This window comes from Gymnoscopelus microlampas, assembly GCF_963454915.1.
Source record: "Gymnoscopelus microlampas genome assembly, chromosome: 5".
NCBI lineage: Eukaryota > Metazoa > Chordata > Actinopteri > Myctophiformes > Myctophidae > Gymnoscopelus > Gymnoscopelus microlampas.
Window position 1 is genome coordinate 14,973,668 of NC_139942.1, and position 23,657 is coordinate 14,997,324.

Below are 23,657 nucleotides of genomic sequence, written 5' to 3' on the forward strand. Positions count from 1 at the left end.
ACAACAAACAAGACAAATACATTTATTTTTTCACCATTGTGTCACTACCGAAACGAAGGTTTGTCACTACCGAAACGAAAGTTAAATCCGAAAAAATCACTAAGTGTGGAGGCCAAAATCGTCCCCCCAAAAACCTGTTAGGAGTACGTTTCAGGGAACCGAAACGAAAATTACCAATCAACTCTAAATTGCCTGAAACGTACTCCTAACAGGTTTTTGGGGGGACGATTTTGGCCTCCACACTTAGTTATTTTTTCGGATTTAACTTTCGTTTCGGTAAAATACATTTTACCGAAACTAAAATTACCAATCAACTCTAAATTGTCTGAAACGTACTCCTAACAGGTATTTGGGGGGACGATTTTGGCCTCCACACTTAGTGATTTTTTCGGATATGTACTATGGTGGAGCAGTGGTTAAGATTCAGGCCTTGCATACTGAAGGTCCTGAGTTCAAATCACACAAAGACATCTTTCTAACTTTTACCTGGGGCTTTTACCTTTATATAATCTTTGTGAAAATTCCACGAAAGTCAATAGAACAGGTAAGGGCCTCTGTGGTGTAGTGGTTTAGATACAGGACTTGCAACAAGGTTACAGGTTCCAATCCCACTGGCACACTTTTTTTTTCTTTCCCAAGACTCAAGACCCAAAAGAGTCTTGAGTCAAACCAATTACTCCCGCGGAGACATCAAATTTCTCTTTTGGGCCTTGAGTCTTGGGACTCAAGGCCCAAAAGAGAAATTTGATGTCTCCGCGGGAGTAATTGGTTCGACTCAAGACCCAAAAGAAGGTGAACTGACTGTAAAGATTCAAAATGTCATATATAGAATAGAAACCCCATTCAAACTTTAAAATGTTCATCCTAATATGGACATTTTTGCCTGAAAAGGGATCTTCGAAATGTTTCATTGTTTTAAAAGTTCAGAGATTTATAATGGAAGTCGACGGAAGATTTTGGGACCTCAAAAAAACACTTTCACCTAGAACTGATCCATGACAGGTTGAAACCGAGTATTTAGAAGCAGAGGTGTGGACCTGAGACTTGGACTTGAGACTCGACTTGGACTATTGCAGACAGACTAGGAAGGAAGATAACAGGCAGGAAAAAAACGTAGTAACGAGAAACACTCGCACATATAGTGCTGTATAAAGACCCTTCCGTGGCACAAGTGTTTTTATTCAGCCATCAGTCCCCGTCGGTCCTCGTCAGTCCCCGTCAGTCGCCATGAAAAGAAGGCTGGTGCACACCTCACTCCACTGGGGCTTAAAATGTCTCGTATTAATACCTTAAGACAAGCATAATGTATTTGGGTCAGCCATGTATAACATGTATTTCTGGGGCCAGATTTGTGAGATACAGTAAAAGTGCAGTGTCTGCTGTTCGCCTCAGGGAGGCAGTATAACTCCTCCAAATCCAGTGAACAAAAAAACAGCCCATTGCAAACATTCTTATTTCAGTTTTAATATATTTTCCGTTTTAAAGACAAGATTATCATAAAAACACAAAATCATTGGGTTTGCAAGGCATGCATTACAGTACTTTATACAGAATTGATTTGTCCCCCCCGCCCCCAGCGTTCTCATTTGAACGTCACAGTAAAACTCAGAAGATGTGACTGTGCCCCTCCCTTCTCAAGCAGCATTTTTAAAGCACAGTTATTAATACAGTGTACAGGGTTATGAAACATGTTCCTTTATAAAAGTACACACTTTTTCAAAGCTCAGTTGCTCATTTCTTTTTACACTTTTTTTGTCAGAAGGCTAATGTACAATACTACGCAACCTGACCAAGCGACTTGCAGTACTACGGTTAATTTTAACATTTCTAATTTGTACTTTTTTTTCTTCATATTTTCTATACCTTTAAAGGCCTGACAGATGTCAACTTGTTTTCTTTTGCCCAGAACTGTGTGAAAGCAAACAGTTCATCTTGATACAATGAGAGATTCGAGTGGCCTTTTGAAACCTCACGTGCAAAACCTTCTGCCTTCTTTGTTGACTCAGAAACAGTCTCCCTTGTCTGAGTTCACAGGTACACCCGAACCGAAAGCACAAGACACTATACGAGTCCATGTATAATTCTGGTCTACTGTGGTTCAAAGGACCCCCAAATTGATGTCATTTGGCCATTTGGCTGGAACAATTTTGTGCCAGGGACCCCAATAAGAGTAGATGCGTCAACATTTTTCCAAAAAACGATTACCGATTTTTTTTATCGTTATGTGTGATACCCGAGTGGATCCGAAGTTGAAGTTCCTTCAATCACAAGTAGCTACTGGATATCAGAGGAAAAAAAGGTAAACATTGATGTCTTTTAACTCAATAGTAGCATTTGAATAAACAACGGAAGTATTTATAAAAACAATTCCCATATTAATACCTAAAGACATGCATGGAAGGATATGAATTTGGGTCGACCACGTACAGTGTATAACATGTACAATTGTATGATTTCTGGGGCCAAATACTGATAATTGATGCTAATTGCTCATCTGGTAACGGTGCAATTCGGTGTCTTTGAAAACACTAGCAATAATAAAACAAAACAAAACAAAAAAAACAAAGAAATATTGAATCAAAAAAAAAAAGACATCTGGTGTATTAATAGTAAACTTGAAAATCATAATAAAATAAGTCATTTTGTTGAAATTTCATTTTCTCGCCATCCGATCCCAGCGGGGAATACCAGCCGACTACATGGTCCATGGTTCCGAGGCCGATGTCAATGGCCATCAACAGGCTGTAAACCCAGGTGTGCATGGATGGATGTGAACGCAGAGGGGACATATGGGAGATGGCGTCCATAAGGCAAAATAAACCTTCTTAAGCATATCGCACTGGCTGCGGCACAGGAGTTGACTTAGGCTGCTGTCGCTCAAAGTCGCCGGTCCTCTAAGGAAATACAAAACATTAAAATGTTGCTCAATAAGTGTTAAATAGCTCTATATTCTAACGGTAATCATTGCTATAGAGTGTTTGCTCAGTAACAGGGGGCTCTCCGTCTCTTCAGCTCTTTAGTAAACAGAAAATACATTATTCAGGTCAGGATACCAATTTTATCAAATGAGGACAGAGAAAGGACACAGGATAAACAAGTGAAATTGGAAGTGATGAAACAAAAACAATTAGCAGACAAAATTGGAACTAGAGCACTAGAACATTTGAAGCTGATAAATGCGTTTTGGATTAAACTGATTCCATTTCTTGTGGTTAGCCAGCTGTTTCCAGTGTCCCATGAGGCCTGCCGCCTAACACAAATTATGGGTATCATTTATTTGCTTAGGTTCGGCTCTTCAGGTTGTATTCACACAATATTATCGATTGACATTGACCGCTCAAATGAATCCCAGGAAGCTCCCTAGGGAAATAGGTGGATAGACCTGAAGAGACAGGGAGACCCCTGTTACTGAACAAATACTCTATAGCAATGATTACTATCAGAATATAAAGCTTTTTTACAAAAAAAACATCTTTCATTTTAAACAAAAAAATCCCACCCAGTGTGAAGTGAGCGGTGTGGTCATCACAGTGATGGAAGCTCACTTAAAAAAAAGTGTTTTTTTTTAAGTGCATAGTCCCATTTATAGGTTATTCATTTCATCATGTGTCTCGCTAGCCAATCACAGTGCTGAATAGTCAGCCAATAGAGTCAGCCAATCACAGTACAGCTAGGGGTGTACTAATGTAGAGGGGTGTGCTAATGAGCCAATCACAGCACAGCGAAGGGTGTACTAATGACGTGTCCCAACCCCACTTATAGGAGCGGCTACACCGCTCAAAAATACCAACCACATGAACCCTAGTAGCGACCCTATTCTGGGGCTGAACACTTGCCAAAATAGGCAATAAGGTGTGTTATGGTCACGGTCATTTTGGATGACCCTTCTAATCTGATGCTTTGGTTTTTCTAACCTGTGTGACACAGTTTCGAATAAGATTGTCTTAAAATAAAATGGTATCATGATGTCAAAATGGCATACTGTACTATGTCATGAACTATACATCTCATAATCCCATACTATTATGAATTATAAATATCGTAATGTAGGCCACTACCATTATGAACTGTAAATATCATTACCAGAGAACATACCTGTTAAATGAGCGCTTTTTCTGGATCGTATTTATCATCAAGCTCCTCATCAGAATCTGAAAATGAAACATGAGTCATGAGAAGACACATCCAGCCAGTCTAACCAGTCTAATAAGGCTGGCTCAGGGAGATTTAGGGTTTAAACACCCCTCCAGACTATCCAGAGGTGTGTTAACCATTCAAGCTTTATGTGGAGTGATTATCTGGTGAGATTATCCTGTTTTCTTTGCTCACAAAGAACACTAACTAAGTACTATACTAGAGTACTTGTAATTAGATGTTACATGCACACATAAAAGAGGCATTCTCCCCACAAGTTTGAGACCCATTTTCTACCCGTCATCAGCCAACTGGATCAGACCCAGTGGTGGAAAAAGTACTCAAATGTTTTACTTACAGTACAAAAACAAAAAACAAAAGTACAATGTTTGCCTCCGAAATGTAGTGGAGTAGGCAATTGGAAATACTCCAGTAAAGTAAAAGAATGTGCTTAGTTACTTTACACCACTGATTAGACCTACAATGTCCTCCTTAGCTTGCTCATTCCCTCCTTCTGTCTGTTAAACTTTTCCACGTGTCGAAAATTAAGTAAAAGCAAAGTACAGCGGAGAGTAGACTACCTGACATCGTTTTAAAATAGGCTCTATGCACTGCAGCCATATCTGCCTTACTTCCTCTACAGGTGTTACCAATAATACTAATTAAGGCTCTGTTCCATTTAGTGTGGCATAGTGGTTGTCTTATGTGGGTGCATGTCGCCTTTCCGACATGTCGCCTTTCCGACGATAACGAACCCTATACCTAACCCTAACCCTAACCGCACGCGGAAGCCACTAGTCGGAGTAGCGAGATGTCGGAATGGAAGGAGCACCTGTCTTATGTTCAAGGACCCCCATAACTCTGAGAGTGTACAAATGGAACCAAATGGACCCGTAAGGGTCCATTTGGTTCCATTTGTACACTCTCAGAGTTACACACCCACCATAAGGGGCCATTTGTGAACCAAAATGGAGTGTTTCTAGTGAGCCAACATGCACGATATCAGCACCCTGACCAGAATGGAACAGAGCCTTCATTAGTATCATTGGTAACACCTGTGAAGGAAGTAAGAAGAGGCCCAATTTCTTTCCAATATGGCTGCTGTGCATAGAGCCTATTGAAAAAGAAAAGGACACTCAATTGTGATATAGGGTTTTATTGCAGTGACCTGCTGCAGACTCTGGAGGGGAGTAGAACTGTCCGTCCGACATGGGACCTGCCCCAGGTAGCATCAGAGGAGCTCTCTCTGTGGATCTGTCCAAGATGGACAGATACCCTGCAAGACAATTACATCCTCATTAGGACTAAAAATTCTTACTCTAACTAATCAATTTAAATGATTATTAAAAAAAAAAAAAAAAACGTTTTTATAAAATAATGGATTTTAGTAGTAGTTTCTTTTCGCCCATTAAGACCGGGAACGCATCTGTGTAACCACTTTAACCATTATTTTTATACTTTGGCTATTCAAAAATTGAAGATCTACAAGCTCGTAGAGTAGATCTACGCTATGAGCTTGTAGATCTATTTTTTTTTAAACCGTGAAAATGTATGCAAATCTTAGAATAGTAATATTCTAAGATATTTTTTACTCAAGTCTTTGCTCCTGGGGGGGGGTCCCTGGAACAACATATTTTGAGATGGGGGTCCGCGGCCAAACATATCATTTTGGGGGTCCTTGACATGAAAAAAGCTTTGTTCCAGGGACCCCCAGGAGCAAGATTTGAGTTACAAATATTCGTTAAAAATGTACATATTCAAATATTTGCACACATTTGCACGATTTTTCAAAAATAACAGATGCACAAGATGGCACGGAACTCGGTCGCTATGATATACCTTGTATATCTGCAATTTTTTGAATTGCCAAAGAAATCTTAAAATGACACACAGATGTGTTCCCGGTGTTAATGGGTTAAAAAAAAAATACAGTGGAATAAATGGGCAATGGAAAATAGTTAGAAGTCATTTTATGTTTGGTTGCGCTCGGGTGTTGCGGTCTGAAAATAGCCGATCTACAAGCTCACAACGCGTCGCACTGCGATGCGTTGTGAGCTTGTAGATCGGCTATTTTCAGCACGCAACCAGGTGTACAATCAGCCGTTACGACGGCATCGCCGAAATACATTTTAGTCGATTAAATCAACTGTAGATTTAGTCGACTATTTAGTCAACTTAAACTAGACTAAAACTAAAACATTTCAGGTGACTAAAATATGACAAAAACTAAATCAAAATTTGCTGCCAAAATCAACACTGGTTAAAACCCACAGCAGCTGACCTGTGACCTATACTGTATACTGTGACATTATGAAACCCATGACTCACTGTTCTCGTCCTCGGCCTCCTGAGGCAGCACCTTGAAGTCCAGCAGCCATGTTTCTATCCAGGCCAGGACGAAGGAGATGATGGGGAGCAGGTACCCAAATGCACCCTGGGAAAGGAGCTGGGGGCAGGGGACAATGAAGGACAAGATTGATATCGTCGCTGTCGGGCAGAAACCTCATATCTCCATGATTTAACTTTTTATGTTTCTTTTTTCCTTCTCCATTCCATAAAATAATATCCTACTTTGTCATGCTACAGCGTCACACAAAAATAGACCATTTATGCGGCGCGTTTTGAGCTTGTAGATCTGCTATTTTCGCATTTGAATCCTGTAAAGAAATAGATTTTGACGTTTGCACCACGACGGCAAGTATTTGGCCGCAGAACCCCATTTGAAAAGATGTTGTACCAGGAGTTGTCAAGATTTGTCAAAACCTTTCAAAAAACGCCGATCTACAAGCACACAACGCGATAAGATGTTACACGTTGTGAGCTTGTGGGGTTTTGGGGCAGGTTCTCAACGTGATTCTCAATTGTTATGTCAAGGACACCCAAATTGATATGTATTTGGCAGCGGACCCATTTTGAAACGATTTGGTGCCACGGACGTCGGACGCCCTTAAGAGAAGAACCCTAAGCTTTTCGAATAGCTGAAAAATAACATAGGGCGTAAGTGTTTAAACTGTTCCTCCTTTTGCTGGGGACCCTCGCCTAGACCCTGGGGGTCCCTGGACCCCGAGAACCACTGATCTATTGGGTCCGGGTTGGGTCCCCCATTCTATTACAGGTCCAGGGTCTTTTTCTATTCTATTTGCAATACCCGAGTGGATCCGAGAACTCCCATGATTAGCGCTGATCAAGAGATTTGTGTGTACAAAGTGCTGTGTAACTTCAGTGATGATTAAGGCTGACCTAGGATCAGATTATACAAGCACGGGTTAAGCACTTTTTTTTTTATAGGAAGGGGTCCTTTAAAACAAAAAAAAGACAGTTAAATCTGTGACAAAAGGTTTTCTTCCGAATTTGATGTACATTGCATTTGAAGTGCTACATACATCTTCAAATTAAATATGAATAAAATTGCTTAAAAACACGGTAAGTGTTTGAATTCAACCTTTGTACAAATAAAATGACACCCACCTTTGACACAATGACCTTTACGATCAGGAAGCCACTGCTGACTGCAGTAGTGATCTGTTAACACAACACACACAATGTCAACACACAAAAAAAGAAACATCCACAAATGATTTAAAAATGCGATAGCGTTGAAAGTAACAGTAAACATACTGCTATGGGCCACCAGTGGCGTAGTTTACACACTCCATAAGCCAGGATGAGAGACGCAAACCTGAACACTGCCAGGAGCTGGGGAGAGGAGAGGAGAGGAGAGGAGAGGAGAGGAGAGGAGAGGAGAGGAGAGGAGAGGAGAAGATGGAATGGGAAATGGAGAAGATGGAAGGAGGAAAGTCAAGAAACGTTACAAAAGTCAGCATATCTGACACAAATCGTTGCTGTCGGGCAGAAACCATATTCTGACTTTTTGTGTTTTTTTCGTAAATTAACTCTCTCAGTGCCAATGAAATAAAAAAAACATGTTGCTACTGTGCCAGCTATTTTTTTAAAGTAAAGAAAAAGTGCTCAGGAGCCGAGATACAGCCTTTTTCAGTAATAAGTTAAACAAGAAGTGAATGGAGGAGCAAATCTTCGGATCACTATATCTTGGGTTCTGAGCATTCTTTTCCAAAAAAGAAAAATATTCTTTTAAAGCTTGTAGATCTGAATTAGAATCCTGAAAACTAAGTTTTGGACATATAAGGTTTTCACCCGACATGACGATGATATGCAGCACAATATTTATGAAGAATAAGACATACATATGAAACACATGTGACATAAATAAGAGACGTAACTTACAAATATGTCAAAGAAGGAAGCATGGTAGTCATATTCTAGCACCTCCTTGTTGAGCTGTTTCTCAATGCCTCCATTCACCTGCATGAAGACAACACCTTCAATCACACTCGTTCTCATTGAAGCACCAATACAGGGTCTTAAAACAGTGGTTGTTGTCAAACATTTTCATTTCATGGACTCTCATAACTCTTGAGAGTGTATAAATCATCCATTTCTGCTTATCTGTATGAATGTATGTCATTTCAATTCAAATTAAATTCATGAGATTATTGTGTCAGTTTAACCACTTGCAACCTTGTGTCCCTATTTTGGGCATGTCAAAAATGTTAAATAAACTGTTAAATAAAACAGTAAAGGCCTTTACGCCACGAGAGTGTGACGATTCAAATAAACCATCAGAAAATGCACCGGCGAGTATTTCATCATTCATACAGGTTGATGCCTTTATTTACAGTGAAATGTCAACCCTGTTGCGAATAAAAAGGATGTTGCTTTATCGCTGTGTAATATTCACGTTCTGTGTGGCTGTACTCATGACACAAACAGTTCTGAAAATATATATTTGGGGTAAATTAATGGCACGAAGACACCACTCCCCGATGTGTTAACCCATTAAGACCGGGAAAGCATCTGTCATTTTCGATTTTAACCACTTTAACCATTATCTTATACTTTGGCTATTAACACATCGGGTGCCAGCATTTTTTCATAACAACTTACCGTGGGTGCCAGCATTCTCCCCATTGACTGCGCTTTGCTGTTTAAAGTTTCCGTGTGCGTTACAAGCAAATCCACGCAAAAAAAAGCATCGATTCATGTTGTGCCATGAGCCTGGCTACAGGCTGGAACCATAACATTACCCTGCCGAGTTACAACGGGGGGGGGGGTCGTGCATGACCGGTTTTCCCCACAGGAAACAGATTCGGAGATATAGGCGTTTCAAAGTAGGAAATAGACAGGAAGCGGATGGGGGGGAAAAAAATGTTTCCGGTGAGCGATCTGGCACTTCCTTCGCAGGATTACAATGGGTGCTCCCAGAGCTGCTCTAGCCCCGCCCGCGCGGAGAAAAGCGAAAAAAACAAAAAGACTAAACTCACGGTTCAGACCGTGTTCGGCACCGAAGCTTCGGAACCGCCACTATGTAAACACACGGTTCAGACCGTGTTTGGCACCCGATGTGTTAAAAAATAGCAGATATCCAGGCTCATAGCACGGCACTGCTATTTTTTGAAAAGTCTTATGCAAATCTTTGAATATATATATATATTTTTAAAGCGAACATTTGTAACTCAAATCTTTGCTTCTAGGGGTTCTACAAATGTCTTCTAATTTTTTGAAAAAAACTTAGATTGCTATAATCAGTGGCTCTCAAACCTTTTCATGTCAAGGGCCACCAAAATGATATGTATTTGGCAGCAGACCCCCCATCTCAAAGTATGTTGTTCCAGGGAACCCCCAGAAGCAAAGATTTGAGTTAAAAACGATATATATATATATATATATATATATATTTATTTATTTATTTTCAAAGATTTGCAAAAATGTTCAAGATTTTTCAAAAGTAGCAGATCTACAAGCTCATAGCGCGGCACTCGGTGCTATATGAGCTTGTATATCTGCTATTTTTGAATGGCCAAAGTATAAAATAATGGTTGAAGTGGTTACACAGATGCGTTCCCGGTCTTAAGGACCTTCTAAAACAGTGGTTCTCAAAGTGGGGTACTAGAGGGACCCTCCGTTAGGATGAACTTTTATGCCCAAGGCACACACCTGTATTATTCATACACATTTCATTGTAGGCCTCCCTCGCAGTGACACATTTCATTGTAGCACACACGGATATGGAAATGTCCGTATCCGGAGATTTTCGTTCCCACCCGCCGTCGCTCTAAATCTTCCCCTGATCCGCCATTATCTCGGCGTTTTTTTCTCCTCCCTGAACGCTGTTTAACATAAACCGCGACTACTGCAAAATGGAATGTCGCCGATTGAAACGGTCTTCTCTGGGCCACTCACACAGCTACCCTGTGTGTCTACAAACAGTTTAACGCGCGATCTTAAAAAGGTATTTAGCGAGGTCTGTGGCGACGTAAAAAAATAAATAAATAAATAAATAAATCGCTGGCACTGGTGAGTACATTATGATATTAAACTCTGGCGTGGAATGTGTTAAGCCCAATTTCATTCTTTCAAATGAAAACATTTCAATGAAAATATCCTTATTATTTCATTAATGATTCTGACCAGTGTACATTTTTCCCCGTGTCTTACATTGAGCTCTATGATCCAGAGCAGGGTGATGAAGAGCAGGTCAAAGGTCACAAACAGACAGAAGGTGCGTCGGACGTCAGAGATGCATTTCTTCTCTCCCTCGTACGACTCCAGCCGGGCCGACACGGGTGTGGTCACAGACCCCGCCTCCCTGCCTGTGAGCCGCGAACTAGCACTGCTACTGCACCGGCTGTCCATCACTGACCACGCCCACTCCCTCTACACACACACACACACACACACACACAGGGCCGGTTGGCTCCGCCTACTGCTTAATATTCAGGAGGGGTTCTGTGGGTGGAGCTTTGTCCCACAATGTCAATGGGGTGGAGTCATCGGTTACTGGCTGGCATTGGAACCCCGCCTACCGTACTGTTTCCCTCAGGAGAAGGCACGCCCACTTAGTGGATATGACCACGCCCCCTGGAGGAGGTTGACATCACTGCTGCTGAAAAAAAGAAAACAGAAAAAGGAGAAATTATTTTTGAATCAGTATTTTTCTTTGTCAACTGTAGTAGAGATGTGTTGGCAACGAGTTTGTTTAGAAGTCCCTTTCTTTTATGCCAGTGGTTCTCAAAGTGGGGTCTGGGGACCCCTAGGGACATCAGTTTAACCGCTTTAACCCTTATATACATCAGCTATTTTAAAATAGCTTAGCAGATCTACAAGCTCAACATTTTAACAACACAAATCTTGTATGCGCCATATTTTCAGATGGGGGCCTGCGGCCGAATACATACAAGGTCCTTGACATGAGTTTGCATGAATTTGTTTGTTTGAGTAAATTTGACTTATTATATTGCCATTATTATATCGATAATTTTTTGATACTGTTTGGTTGCTACTATATATGTCTATGAACTGAAAATGAATTTTTGGACGGACCTTTTTAGACAAAGTATTATCAATGTAATTGTGATGTTTACATTTTTTGCCTAATAAAATATTCAATCAATCAATCAAAGATTAATTGAAGTATCTCGAAGTGTGTTTTTGATTCCAAATTATGATTCCTGCATTCTTATGCTCTACGCAATGTTTCACAATTATCATTTATAAACAATACTGCCATAAACCAGATCTGAATCTGGATGGCATAAGATGTTTTTAAAAGTTCCCAGAAGCATACATGTATTTTCCACCTGGCTACAAGTCAAACTCTTCAAAGACATAGCTACTGCTACATGTACAGCTAATTTAATCCCATTTCAGCCCCATCAAAGATTGCAAAGAGAGTTCTGAATACATTGAAGTGTCATAAAATACCTGAATACTTAAGTTACAGAACTGAATTCTATTCAAATCAGCTGCAGTACCACAGACGGCTGGGTCGGTATTTAGAGAGCTACTGTATGTCAGGATCAAACTTCCTGTGTGCGGTCATCTGTTTTATATGTTTTATATGGCCCTATCAAACATTCCAGCAGCAGGAAACTGGCACATTGCAACAGTAACGGACTAAACATTAACTCAGCACAGACCTACTGTAGGCTCCTAAACTCTATGGGGAAACGATTCTGGACAGTTACAGTAGGTCTGTCACAATTATTACATAATCCTCTAGTCGCAATTGTTTGAGATAAATCACAATTATGTTTTGCATAATCGACATAATCCATAATCGTTTCCATGTTGAAAAATGCTCAAACATTTAAAACATTTTTCAAAAACAGTGGAACTAGCAGATCTACAAGCTCACAACGAGAGAGCTTGTACATTGTCTATTTCCACTTTTTTTCTCATTGTACACCAAAGAGGTTTGGTGTACAAGTAAAAAAGAGCAGACCATGTACCGAAGCCAACAATAAAGTTTACGTATTTTATTGAGGGTTTAAGTAAGCACAAAATAAAACATATTTTCATTTTTCACCTACAGCATAATGACATGCATAGAACAGGGACGACAGGTTGAACGTTTAGGGTATAGAATGTGTCTCTGTACTGGTAAATGAGTGCACCCAAGTACAGATACAGTCAATTAAAAGATAATCCATCACTTTTTGCATAGTTTGTACATATTGCAATGATAATATGTCAGAAAATGGCAACGGCACCACAGTGAGCAACAGGCACATTGTGTCCTCAGTTGAGCTTCTGCACTTTGGTGTGAAAGTGCATACTTGTGTGCCTTTGTAGATCCAGGCCTATTGTGACCCCACCAGACCATGTGAGCTCCACAATGGGCCGTGGTCTTGTGATTTAGATAGTCAACACTTCACTGCTCACTTCGGCTCAGTGCTTTGAGACTTGTTGAGTTGCCTCAACCCATTAAACCAGGGAAATCATCTGTGAAATTTCAGATTTTAACCACTTTTTTTATACTTTGACTACTCAAAAATAGCAGATATACAAACTCATAGCTTTGTGCCGCGCTATGAGCTTGTAGATCTGCTAAAAAAAAAAGTAATGTAAATGTATGTTTTGAGATGGGGGGTTTGTGGCCCAATAGGTAGTCCTTGACATGAAAAAGTTTGAGCACTACTGATATAGCAACATACGTTTTTCAGAAAACTGTTAGGATTCAGAAGACATTTTTAGAATCAGCCTCAGGTCTTAATGGGTTAATGATGCTGGCTGAAGCTGGGGCTGGGTAATTAACCAAAAATATATCGAAACCGACATTTAGAACCTCTGACCCGACTTAATTAACCACAGGTCTGGTGCAAGATTGTTTGATGTGCGGTGGAACTCCTTCCTTTCCTACTTAATCTTGCTCAGGTTAATCGAATAATTGAGCAGCAGGTTTTTTTTTCCCTTATCAACGAATCGTCACAATCTAATCTAATAGATTTCTTTATAGTCAACTAAATCGATTAGTCACATTAACCACTCAAGCCCCATATTATACCTCGTTTTATATATACGGTATATATGGTGGCGTGCATAAAATAGCAAGTTCTAAATAATCATATTGATTTGAAGCAGCAACATTAGGTACGCGTGCCGACTTTGGCACAGGAGAAGGTGATCACTTGCATAAGTGTGAGAGATGATTTTTTCTTTTAAAATAACATTTTTTTAAATGTAGTCAATTAAATTAAGACCCTCAAATCTGTATGAAAATTACATCCTTTCTTACATCCAATTCTACAATCATTCAAACTCTGACTGGGTCTAGGTGGGGTTATTGTTCTGAGTCTAATGATCAGTACATCCTGATCAAATCATGGATGATCAAAATCTGTTTGAAATCTTTTATTTTGACGTGGTGTCATAGTTAAACGTGTATTGTTGATATGGCACACTGACTATCAAGAAAATACAAACATGGCACTTCATGTCAAAAAGGTTGCCGATGGTTAATACAATATAACTCGTACATCTGCTGTGGTTGGAGGTTGTCTGACTACTCTTCTACTGAGAAATGTAGTCCCTGGTGTCGGGTAGAAAACCTACAGATTACCACTTGCATGAAGCTCAAAACGCAATATATCCCCAATACCCAAACAGGCTTTTGGTATTAGCTCAGCAGTAGAAAATAGCAGACCTACAAGCCCACAACGCGTCGCAAAATGTCGCGTTGTGAGCTTGTAGATCTGTTATTTTCGCCAGGGTTCATGTGGTTAATACTGATTACTAGAATGCTGCAAACCTACAAATGCACATCTATTATTACTATTATTATTATTATTATTATTATTGTTGTAGCATTAGGTGGGTAGGAACCAAAAAACTTTTGTTAATCGTGCGTTGGTAATTAACTCATTCACTGCCAGTTTTTGAGTTTTTCAGAACAGTCTGCAGCCAGTGCCAGCATTTTTTAGCATTTTTACTAACCTTTCATGAGCCACAGAATATAGGACATATATATATATATATATATATATATATATATATATATATATATATATATATATATATATATATATATATATATATATATATATAAAATCTTATAATAATCATATACATATAATGAATCATCATATATTTTATAAATAATCATAATAAAATAATAATCCTAAAAACACACCTGTAAAAATACATTGTGATACAATCGTGGATTGTGATCTTGCCTCAAAAGAAACGTGATATGACATTTTTTGCCATATTGCCCATCCCTATATAAAAACGGTCAAAGGCAGGCCAGGCCATTTGGGAGAATACAACATCCTAATGGGAGCTTAGAATGGAAAGTATAACTAATGCATAAGCCAGTGTTGTTCATGTCACAAGAAATGTATCAAGTTGGATACCGTCTCTGTTCGGGTGGAAACCGTGTGTCGAAAACCGTTACTAAAAAATAGAGCTTGAGGATCTGCTACTTTTCATGCTTTTGTGTGATGCTGTAGTATAATCAAGTAAGAAAAAACACAAAAAGTTAAAATATGGAGATAAGAGGTTTCTGCCCGACAGCAACGATACAGTATGTCCTTTACTGTAACTCCCACATATAAATGTTTTATGTTTTTTCACCTACGTAAAATAAATGGTAAATTGGTAGGCTAATGGTGCATTTCTACAGTGCCTGTTATTTCAACCCGACGCACACTACTTTGTGCGACTGGTCGGCTAACGGCCCTCGCAAAAGGCCGGAGTCCCTGAATCGGTGTGAAGTAGATAATACTCAGACCTACACCAACCTGTGTCTTTGATGGTTTTTATTTACTAACACAAATACAAACATACATTAACACACCCAGCAGCCGATCGTGCTGCTAAGCGGCCAGTCAACTACTATCTTAGTCAACTACGATCCTGCCAGTAGGCTCACATTCTACTAACAAGATCTAACCAGGTCAGGCAGTCAGACAGACAGACAGACAGACAGACAGACAGACAGACAGACAGACAGACAGACAGACAGACAGACAGACAGTCAGTCAGTCAGTCAGACAGACAGTCAGACAGGTTTTAAACCTACAGAAAGATTGAAACACAGAAACAATAATGACAATATTACCGACATGAATTTTCACACAAACAATAAACATATCAGCATATATGACTCTTAATCTTTGTGTATCAAGAGAAAACCCCTGACAACTAATCCTGTTCTACTATCACATACAGTTAACATTGAAACCCCTGATGTTAAACTAGCCTACCCGACGGTGATCTCCGCCGCCTTGTCTCTCTACTTCTGACTACCTTCAAAAGTGGCCTCACTTCGTTCTTATTGCCCTGGTCCCATAACCCAGAGCAACAAGCTGGTTACAATTTGTCTAAACTACTTCAAACTCCCACTAGCCTCACCTTTAAGAGAGCAATAGTTAGGTCAGTAGTTCAAACTGTACAAATTTCAAACACTCCCACTAGCCTCACCTTCTGAGAGCAATAGTTAGGTCAGTAGTTCAAAACTGTACGTGTGCATCTCTTTACAACTTCTGACTACCTTCAAAGGTGGCCCAACGCGTGTATCCTTACAACTTCTGACTACCTTCAAAAGTGGCCTAACGCTTCTTATTGCCCTGGTCCCATAATCCAGAGCAACAAGTTGTTCCTGGGGTGGACGGAGTTGTGTGAGCAGCTGAAACCCCCTGACCCATTCGCGCCTGGTCAGTGGGTCATGAGTAAGTTGAGGGGGAGGCTGAAAGAAGTCACTGTCCCACCACAGTCATCGGAGCGGGCTGGTGGTGGGGTTGCGTTTCGCGGCGGCACAGGAACACTGCCAGAGAAACTGACTTCTCCACTGCTACCCTCCGCAGGGGGCGGCAGTGGTTTGGATATGGCCAGGGCCACACCGAAGCAACCTGGACCGCTGCGGTTGAGCATGACTGGCACAGAGGCCCACAAGGCGGTGGGCCTATGTGTCAGTGTATGGTCAGCTGGCAGGGGTACTTAGGTGCACTCGGGTGGACAGAGATGCTATGCGCCGCACTAAAAAAGAAAACGTCTGAAGTGTCCTACTTTTGTTGTAGTAGTTAGGACCTTTTGTGATGTTTCTTAACATGTGAATGGATGGAGCCATTTCCAAATGTGTGCTATGCGGCATCGAAGGACGTCTAAAGTGTCTTACTGTGTGTGGTAGTTTAGGACCTTTATGATGTGCCTGTAACAGTGAAATGAATGGAGCCATTTCAAAATGTATGCAATTATGATGAGGATTTGAATAACTTGCATGATGATGATGATGAGTATTAATTTACTGCCTACCTCTAAGTTGTGATGGAAAGGGGTTGAGTGGGGTGCATTGATACAGGTTATGTTCACCACTTAATCTCTTTTATACTTAGTTGTACGATGATGTCTTGCAAAAATGGCTAAATGGCTGACCTGCCAGATTGTGAGCTTGTAGATCTGCTATTTTACCATTGCGAAGCATCTAAGACACTTTGCCCATGAGTGAAAGCGTACAGTGCCTTTCTCCAAAGCGCTTTACAATGTGTGTTACATTCACACACTGACGGCTGAAAAAAAACATACAAGGCACCAACCGGCTCATCGAGAGCCGTTAGCAATGCAGTGTCTTGCTCAAGGACACTATGACATGCAGCCGGGAGTAGCCGGCCAGGGGTCGAACCGGGAACTTTCTGATTTGCGAGACGGCCGCTCTACCTCCTCAGCCAGTTCTGCCCCAACAATGCAGAAAAACATGCACATCCTCCCGTCTTAAAAGTGTTTCTTTACCTCCAGGCTGGATTATTGAAATGCCCCATTATCAGGCTGCGACATGTTTCCACACTAGTGGTTCCCGTTACATATGTTACAGATATACCATATAAAAACAATGTTTTTACATTTACAGATACTCGGATGACAACTTTACTAGGGACACCAGGTTGAAAGGCTGAACTGTCTGAATCTGAACACTTTAACACGGGGTTGGATTAGCTGGGGGAGGGGTCCATACCTCTGCTTTTGATATCCTAACCTCATTCATTTTTAAGGCCGGTGGGATTTGTTTTATCTCTGCTTCTGGTCAGACAGAATTAAATACATGCATTTCCTTTTGGGACATGTAGACTGTCTGATACAGTATGGTTGATATTTATGTGTTTGATAATATCACAAGTTAACAACCGAATTCAAATGTATGTTAACCGACCACCAAAGAAAATGTAACTTTTCTACCCCGGATTTGAACCCGGTTTTCCTGCCTGCTTACATCTTTACCATTGAGCTAATAGAGCCTGCCTGCTTGCTCAGGGGATAAATTGAATCTTGACCATCAGGTCAAAATTTGTGTCAGATTCTGTGTCTAGGTGAGATATGACCCCAATTGTATAACATACTGTACCATACAGATCGGACAACATTACTTTTGATTCATTAAAAAAAAAAGAGTTACATAGTGCCACTTTAACACTGGCATCTATTTGGGCAAACTATCATATTGTGTCCCACAAAATTCAAAAATAGCCGATCTAGGGACGCCTGCTGGCCTAGCAGTCCAGGCGTATACCACATATGCTGATAATCCAGCTTGACAGTGTGTCACGGGTTCGACTCCCGATACCGGCGGCCTTTGCTGTGTGTCTGTGTCAACCCCCCGTCTCTCTCTCCATTTCCTGTCAGCCTAGTTTCCTATCATAAAAAATAAAAATGAATTGCCAATCTACAAGTTTGTACAAAAGGTGTATATGGGAATTGTCACCCATGTTCCGTTGACAAACAGAACACTACTTTCACATCCCGTCAGCTTCCTCTTGTAGCTCGAACACCAAACCACAGCCTCAAAGCAACACTCTCATAGTCATAACGTTGCTGTCGGACAGAAACCTCTTATCTTCATTGACTCCATATTGTAACTTTTTGTGGTTTTTCATAAATGAATGCCCTACTTGATCACACTACAGCGTCACACAAAAGCATCAAAAGTAGCAGATCCGCAAGCTCGAAACGGGGCGCGAAGCGACGCGTTTTGAGCTTGTAGATTTGCTACTTTTGATGATTTTGAATTTGAATCCTGAAAAGTACGTTTTGGACATATGAGGTTTACACCCGACAGAGACGATAAATGACCCGACTGGAGTTCACACAGTCAACACGCTTCAGCCTAAATGAGACGAGTTTGTTTCTAAACAAAACGAGCTTTTCGTCAAATCACACGCTTGCTTATAAAATCTATACCAGTTGGTTCTCAAACGTTTATTTCATTTTTTAACACTGAGAGGGTAAATTCATTCTATTTGTACGCTCTCAAGAGTTACAGACCATTAAAGCTCCCATTGGAGCCCCCTCAAGGAACCCTGAGGGTCCCTGGACCCCAATTTGAGAACCATTTATATACACGTATACTAACTATACTCTAATTCATTAATTGATAGTTGATAACCTTATTGATCGATTAATCTTTTGTCAATTCTTGTCCGAAACCGAAAATGGGTGCACAAACATAATTGCCTTGATGTATATAACATTAACGAGCGTCAACGAGCATCAGCTGAAGACAGACACACGCACCTCCCCTCTGGAGTGCTCTATGGAGTGATTGGAGTCTGTCTCATTTCTCTACAAAAGCCCTTGAATATGTTGGAATGTGATTAAGGATTACTGTGATTGTGGTAAGATCACATTTTATGTCACACACAATATAGCTGTAACTTTCACTAGCCCTAAAAAAAAAAAAAAAAAATCTAAAAGGATTATTTGTTCTTTTTTTTTTTCAATTAATTGGAAAACGATACATTTAATAATAAATTCTTTAAATTCTTAACGTCAATTAATCGATTATAGACTAATTGTTAACATCCCTAATAGCAAGTCATTTAGGTCCTTGGATTACATAATGACAATATTATTTACAGTACTGTATGTATGAATCCACTGTGTTTTAGAGTCATTTAATAACACATACATACAATTTACACTTTTCTGAGTACTCAAAGTCGCTCAAATCTAATAATGACGTTGAGGCCCTCCAAGAAGATAACACTTACTGATCTAACATAAGTACTATTAATAAAGGTGATGTAGAGGTCTTTTAAATACAGCATCTCACAAATCAAAATCTGGCTATTTCCAGTCAGTGTCTCCAATTTAACTTCCCCCTGAATGACACATGAGACTGAATGTACTTATAGACTCTCACTGTACTTCCCTACACCACGCCACATACCACACAGTCACATGTACTTAGTTCTGGAATGATATTATTTAATCCATACAGTATGTGTATAGCATTGTATTTATACAGTAGTCTACTGTTCACAGTATGTCTCTCACTAGGCTTTACACAATTATTACATAATCTCCTGATTGGAATTATTTGAGCTAATCAAAATTATTTTTGCATTAATCTATTGTCATATGCAGTGGTGTAAATTAACTAAGTACATTTACTCAAGTACTGTACTTAAGTACACTTTTGAAGTATTATTACTTTACTGGAGTACTTCCAATTTTCTACCCCACTACATCTCGGATCCAACTTTTACTCCACTACATTTATTTGAAAACTTTAGTTACAAGTTACAGATTTTGATTATTATCACAAAACATACTTTACCCACTTCAGCCCTATACATTACATATAATTTATGTATATTTTTGTACAGGAATCGTTCCGTTAAAGGGGGAATCGTTAAGGAACCAAAATCATTAAAATCCCAAAGTAAAGGATTCCGACCCTACTCTGTACGCCGTCAACCTGCAGACACACCCCTGGACACTTGTTGTATTTGATAATTAAAGGAACACCTCACTGATCTTTTTGTTTTTGTCACATTCCAGAGCCAAGAATTCAATATTTGTGCTGTGGTAGGAGACCAATGCAAGACTCCAAAACGACTCTCACAGCGTAATCACTGAGAGGCCTACTGATGTTCCAGGTTCGAAGAGAATGTTTTAGATATGGTTTCGCTCTTGTTAAGATCGGTCTCCTATTAACATCAATTAGTCAAATATTGTAAGATTATTGGTTCAGGAATGAGACAAAAACAAAAAAATCTAAATGAATTCAAGGCTCTATGGGGTGAGTAATTGATAGGGAAAAGGTAGTTTTTTGGGTGAAGTACTCCTTTAAAGTGATTGTGGCTTTTAGAACAACACTGCAGACAAACAAACACTGTCCACACGGTTTCCTTGCCTCTGTGATGACCCTTGTTCCACACACCATGGCTTAATGACCTTTGTTTGTCTATTGTCTTATCTTATTTTATGCAGGAACTGCATAAAAGTAGTTCCTGTATTCCAAAACGCTCTATAATGGTAAGCAAACAGAGCAGCTAGAAGCAGTCAGGGCTGTTCGTCTCCTTGAGGAAATAAGCAGTGTTGCCATGTCCACTTATTTTAAGTGACTTTGAGCTTGTTTTTCCTGTAAAGTTGCTTGTAAATATTTGGTAGCAGTTTTCCGGCCTTGTTTCTAAAGTGTAGTTGCTTATTTGGGCTTGCTTCCTATTCCTAATGTTGTTTAAACCAGTGGTTCTGAAACATTTTCATGTCAAGGACCCCCAAATGAATATTTGTCCGTAGACCCCATGGAAATATTTAGTGCCAGAGACCTCCGCCATACAAGATTTGTGTATTCCAAATATTTCATTTCTTTCCTGAGGTTTTCTGTACCGATCTACAAGCTCACAATGAGGACCCTGTGTGTGTGTGTGTGTGTGTGTGTGTGTGTGTGTGTGTGTGTGTGTGTGTGTGTGTGTGTGTGTGTGTGTGTGTGTGTGTGTGTGTGTGTGTGTGTGTGTGTGTGTGTGTGTGTGTGTGTGAGATCATGTGACCCAGGGCTTGTTTTCGTAGACCTAGGTAGCTACTTGTTTCTCTCGCAAAATCTGGCAACGCTGGCAATAGATCAACAGTTACTGTTCAGCTCACGTGACAGGGAGGCGTGGCTTGTTTTATGTGCTCATCAAAATCACACTACTGTATGTATAACATAGAGTAGCTGGACAGGACACTGTGTCACTGGTGCAGATCAGGTCAACACCCAGTCACTAACCTCATTTCACGCTTTAGCTTGTAGATCTGTTATTTGTGAATAAACTATATATAAATAAGGCTTTAGTCAATTTCTTAGTGCAATAACATATGAGCCAAGTAAAAATGTGTTTTAGTCTTAGCCTTAAACAGATAGACTTTGCACTTTTTGGTACCACCGTTTTTGAATTCATGCTTTGTTTACCCTGTGTAATGTAATGTACTCTATTGTCTGCTTGTTGTTATGTTGTTTGTGGGAACAGCGGATGTAAATTATCATCTTTGCTAAATTCGGTGTATTTACATTACATTGATTGTATTGTTTATTAATATGCTGTGTCCCGTCTAAATTGACAAATAAAGAAATACTTTTCATTTGCAAAGGTATGGGTCACTCACTACTGCAGAGAATGAAGGGCTTCCATGAATAGCATTCATGGAATTAAAAATAAAATGGCAATACATCACCAACCATGCATACACAATATTAAAATATATTGAATCGTGACCCATGTATCATATCACCACCAGATGCTTGGCAATACACAGCCTTACTAATAATCGCATGGCTTCCCTGTACAGTCAGTAGTTTAAGCCAAGGCCAGTCTGGAGCAGTGGCACTGCAAATTTGGACCGCAAGACTGATGTCATATACAGTGTATGATGTCATATCTCCATATTTGGGCAAAATGGGAGAACACACACACACACACACACACACACACACACACACACACACACACACACACACACACACACACACACACACACACACACACACACACACAGACAGACAGACAGACAGACAGACTTACAGGAGGGACATACATTCTGTTCTTCGATGCAAAGCCATAAAAAATATGTTGTAAACTATTTGACAAATTAAAAGGATGAAAGAATATAAAACCATATCCACCATCTACAGCCTCAGCATCTAAATACAGTACGTGTCAATCAATGCATCCTTAAGCCGGTGAAGGTTATGTTTTGAAGTTATTATTAATAGAAAATAAATAAACATCAAATACTGCATCCTGGCACACCAAGGTGGTACAGTATTATGTGCCATCACATCCAGTGCCTTATGATGTCATATCAATGCAACACTGACAGTTATCACATCACTTCATCGATTGAGGAAGAGATTGCCTTTAAAATCTGATCTACAAGCTTATCAAATACATAACTGATCAGTGTGATGGATTATTGCACAGTCAAAATCCTCAGTGTCAGAATGTGTACACGTTTGTAACGAAATGGACCCAACTGGGCTCTCTCGGTTCCATTTGGCTCCATTTGTACATTCTCAGAGTTAAATCAGCAATCATGCAATGATTCAACAAACAATAATGCGTGACAACGAGTGGAAGAATTCAAAATCAGTTTCATTTCAGACAATGTTTACCAGCAGAAACACAAAACATGTACAAACCAGCAGCTGTTGTTTTTTAAGCAGACAAAAATAAATAATAATAGAAGACAATGAACGTTTCCTTACCTTCAGAAAGACAATGACACAGGCCTCGTTTTTTAATGTTTCTTGTATAAAAACACGGAAGATCTGATGGGTTTCAATGCACCACACACACACAAACACACACACATACGTACACGATCACACACACACACAAGCACAGTAGACAAGTCATCTGTTTTTTGCGTCGGACAGGATGTTGGTTACAAAAACAGGCGCATGGAATTATGGGGACTGTAGTTTTATTTACGTTTCAGACAGCGGCCCATTAGACTGGACTGGGGACGATTTGGCATTGCAGTTTGCATATCCGGTTTGGGGCAGATACGGAAACAGTTTATGTGCATGCATGTATGTGTGGGTGGAAATGACCGGATACGATTAGGCGGGATCTAGGCCGGATATGAGAATTGTATATTACATGGAAACCAGGCACACAAGGTTTATTATCATTATTATTATTATTATCATTATTACAATTATTATTGTTATTATAATTATTATTATTGTTGTTGCTATTATTACAATAATAATTCTTATCATTCTTATTATTGTTCTGTTTTTAATTAAACTTAAAGCAGCACGATGTAACTTTTTTTTAAGAATACATTTTATTTAATGAATACATGAGTACTGTATGTTAATACAATGGGTGTGTTCGGAAATGCACACCGCGAGCAGACTCACCTATTAGTTTGTATTGGCCAGTGCGCTCGGTGCTATATATTTC

General features: G+C 39.8%; 1 protein-coding gene across 2 annotated transcripts; it reads right to left on the reverse strand.

Moving 5' to 3' along the window:
* Window positions 1-1,502: 1,502 nt before the first annotated feature.
* On the reverse strand, window positions 1,503-23,098 carry stard3nl (STARD3 N-terminal like). 2 transcript variants are annotated; one of them, XM_084058500.1, is made up of 9 exons: window positions 22,952-23,098; window positions 10,651-11,098; window positions 8,380-8,457; window positions 7,753-7,830; window positions 7,603-7,656; window positions 6,463-6,580; window positions 5,303-5,410; window positions 4,096-4,151; window positions 1,503-2,894 (listed from the first exon to the last, which is right to left on the reverse strand). In XM_084058500.1, exons 2-8 carry the CDS (start codon window positions 10,846-10,848, stop codon window positions 4,099-4,101), a joined length of 687 nt encoding a protein of 228 aa, XP_083914626.1. In that variant the 5' UTR covers window positions 10,849-11,098; window positions 22,952-23,098; the 3' UTR covers window positions 1,503-2,894; window positions 4,096-4,098. The 2 variants fall into 2 exon arrangements, with proteins under 2 accessions (XP_083914626.1, XP_083914627.1); XM_084058501.1 differs by having other exon boundaries at window positions 10,651-11,095; window positions 22,952-23,080.
* Window positions 23,099-23,657: the final 559 nt, after the last annotated feature.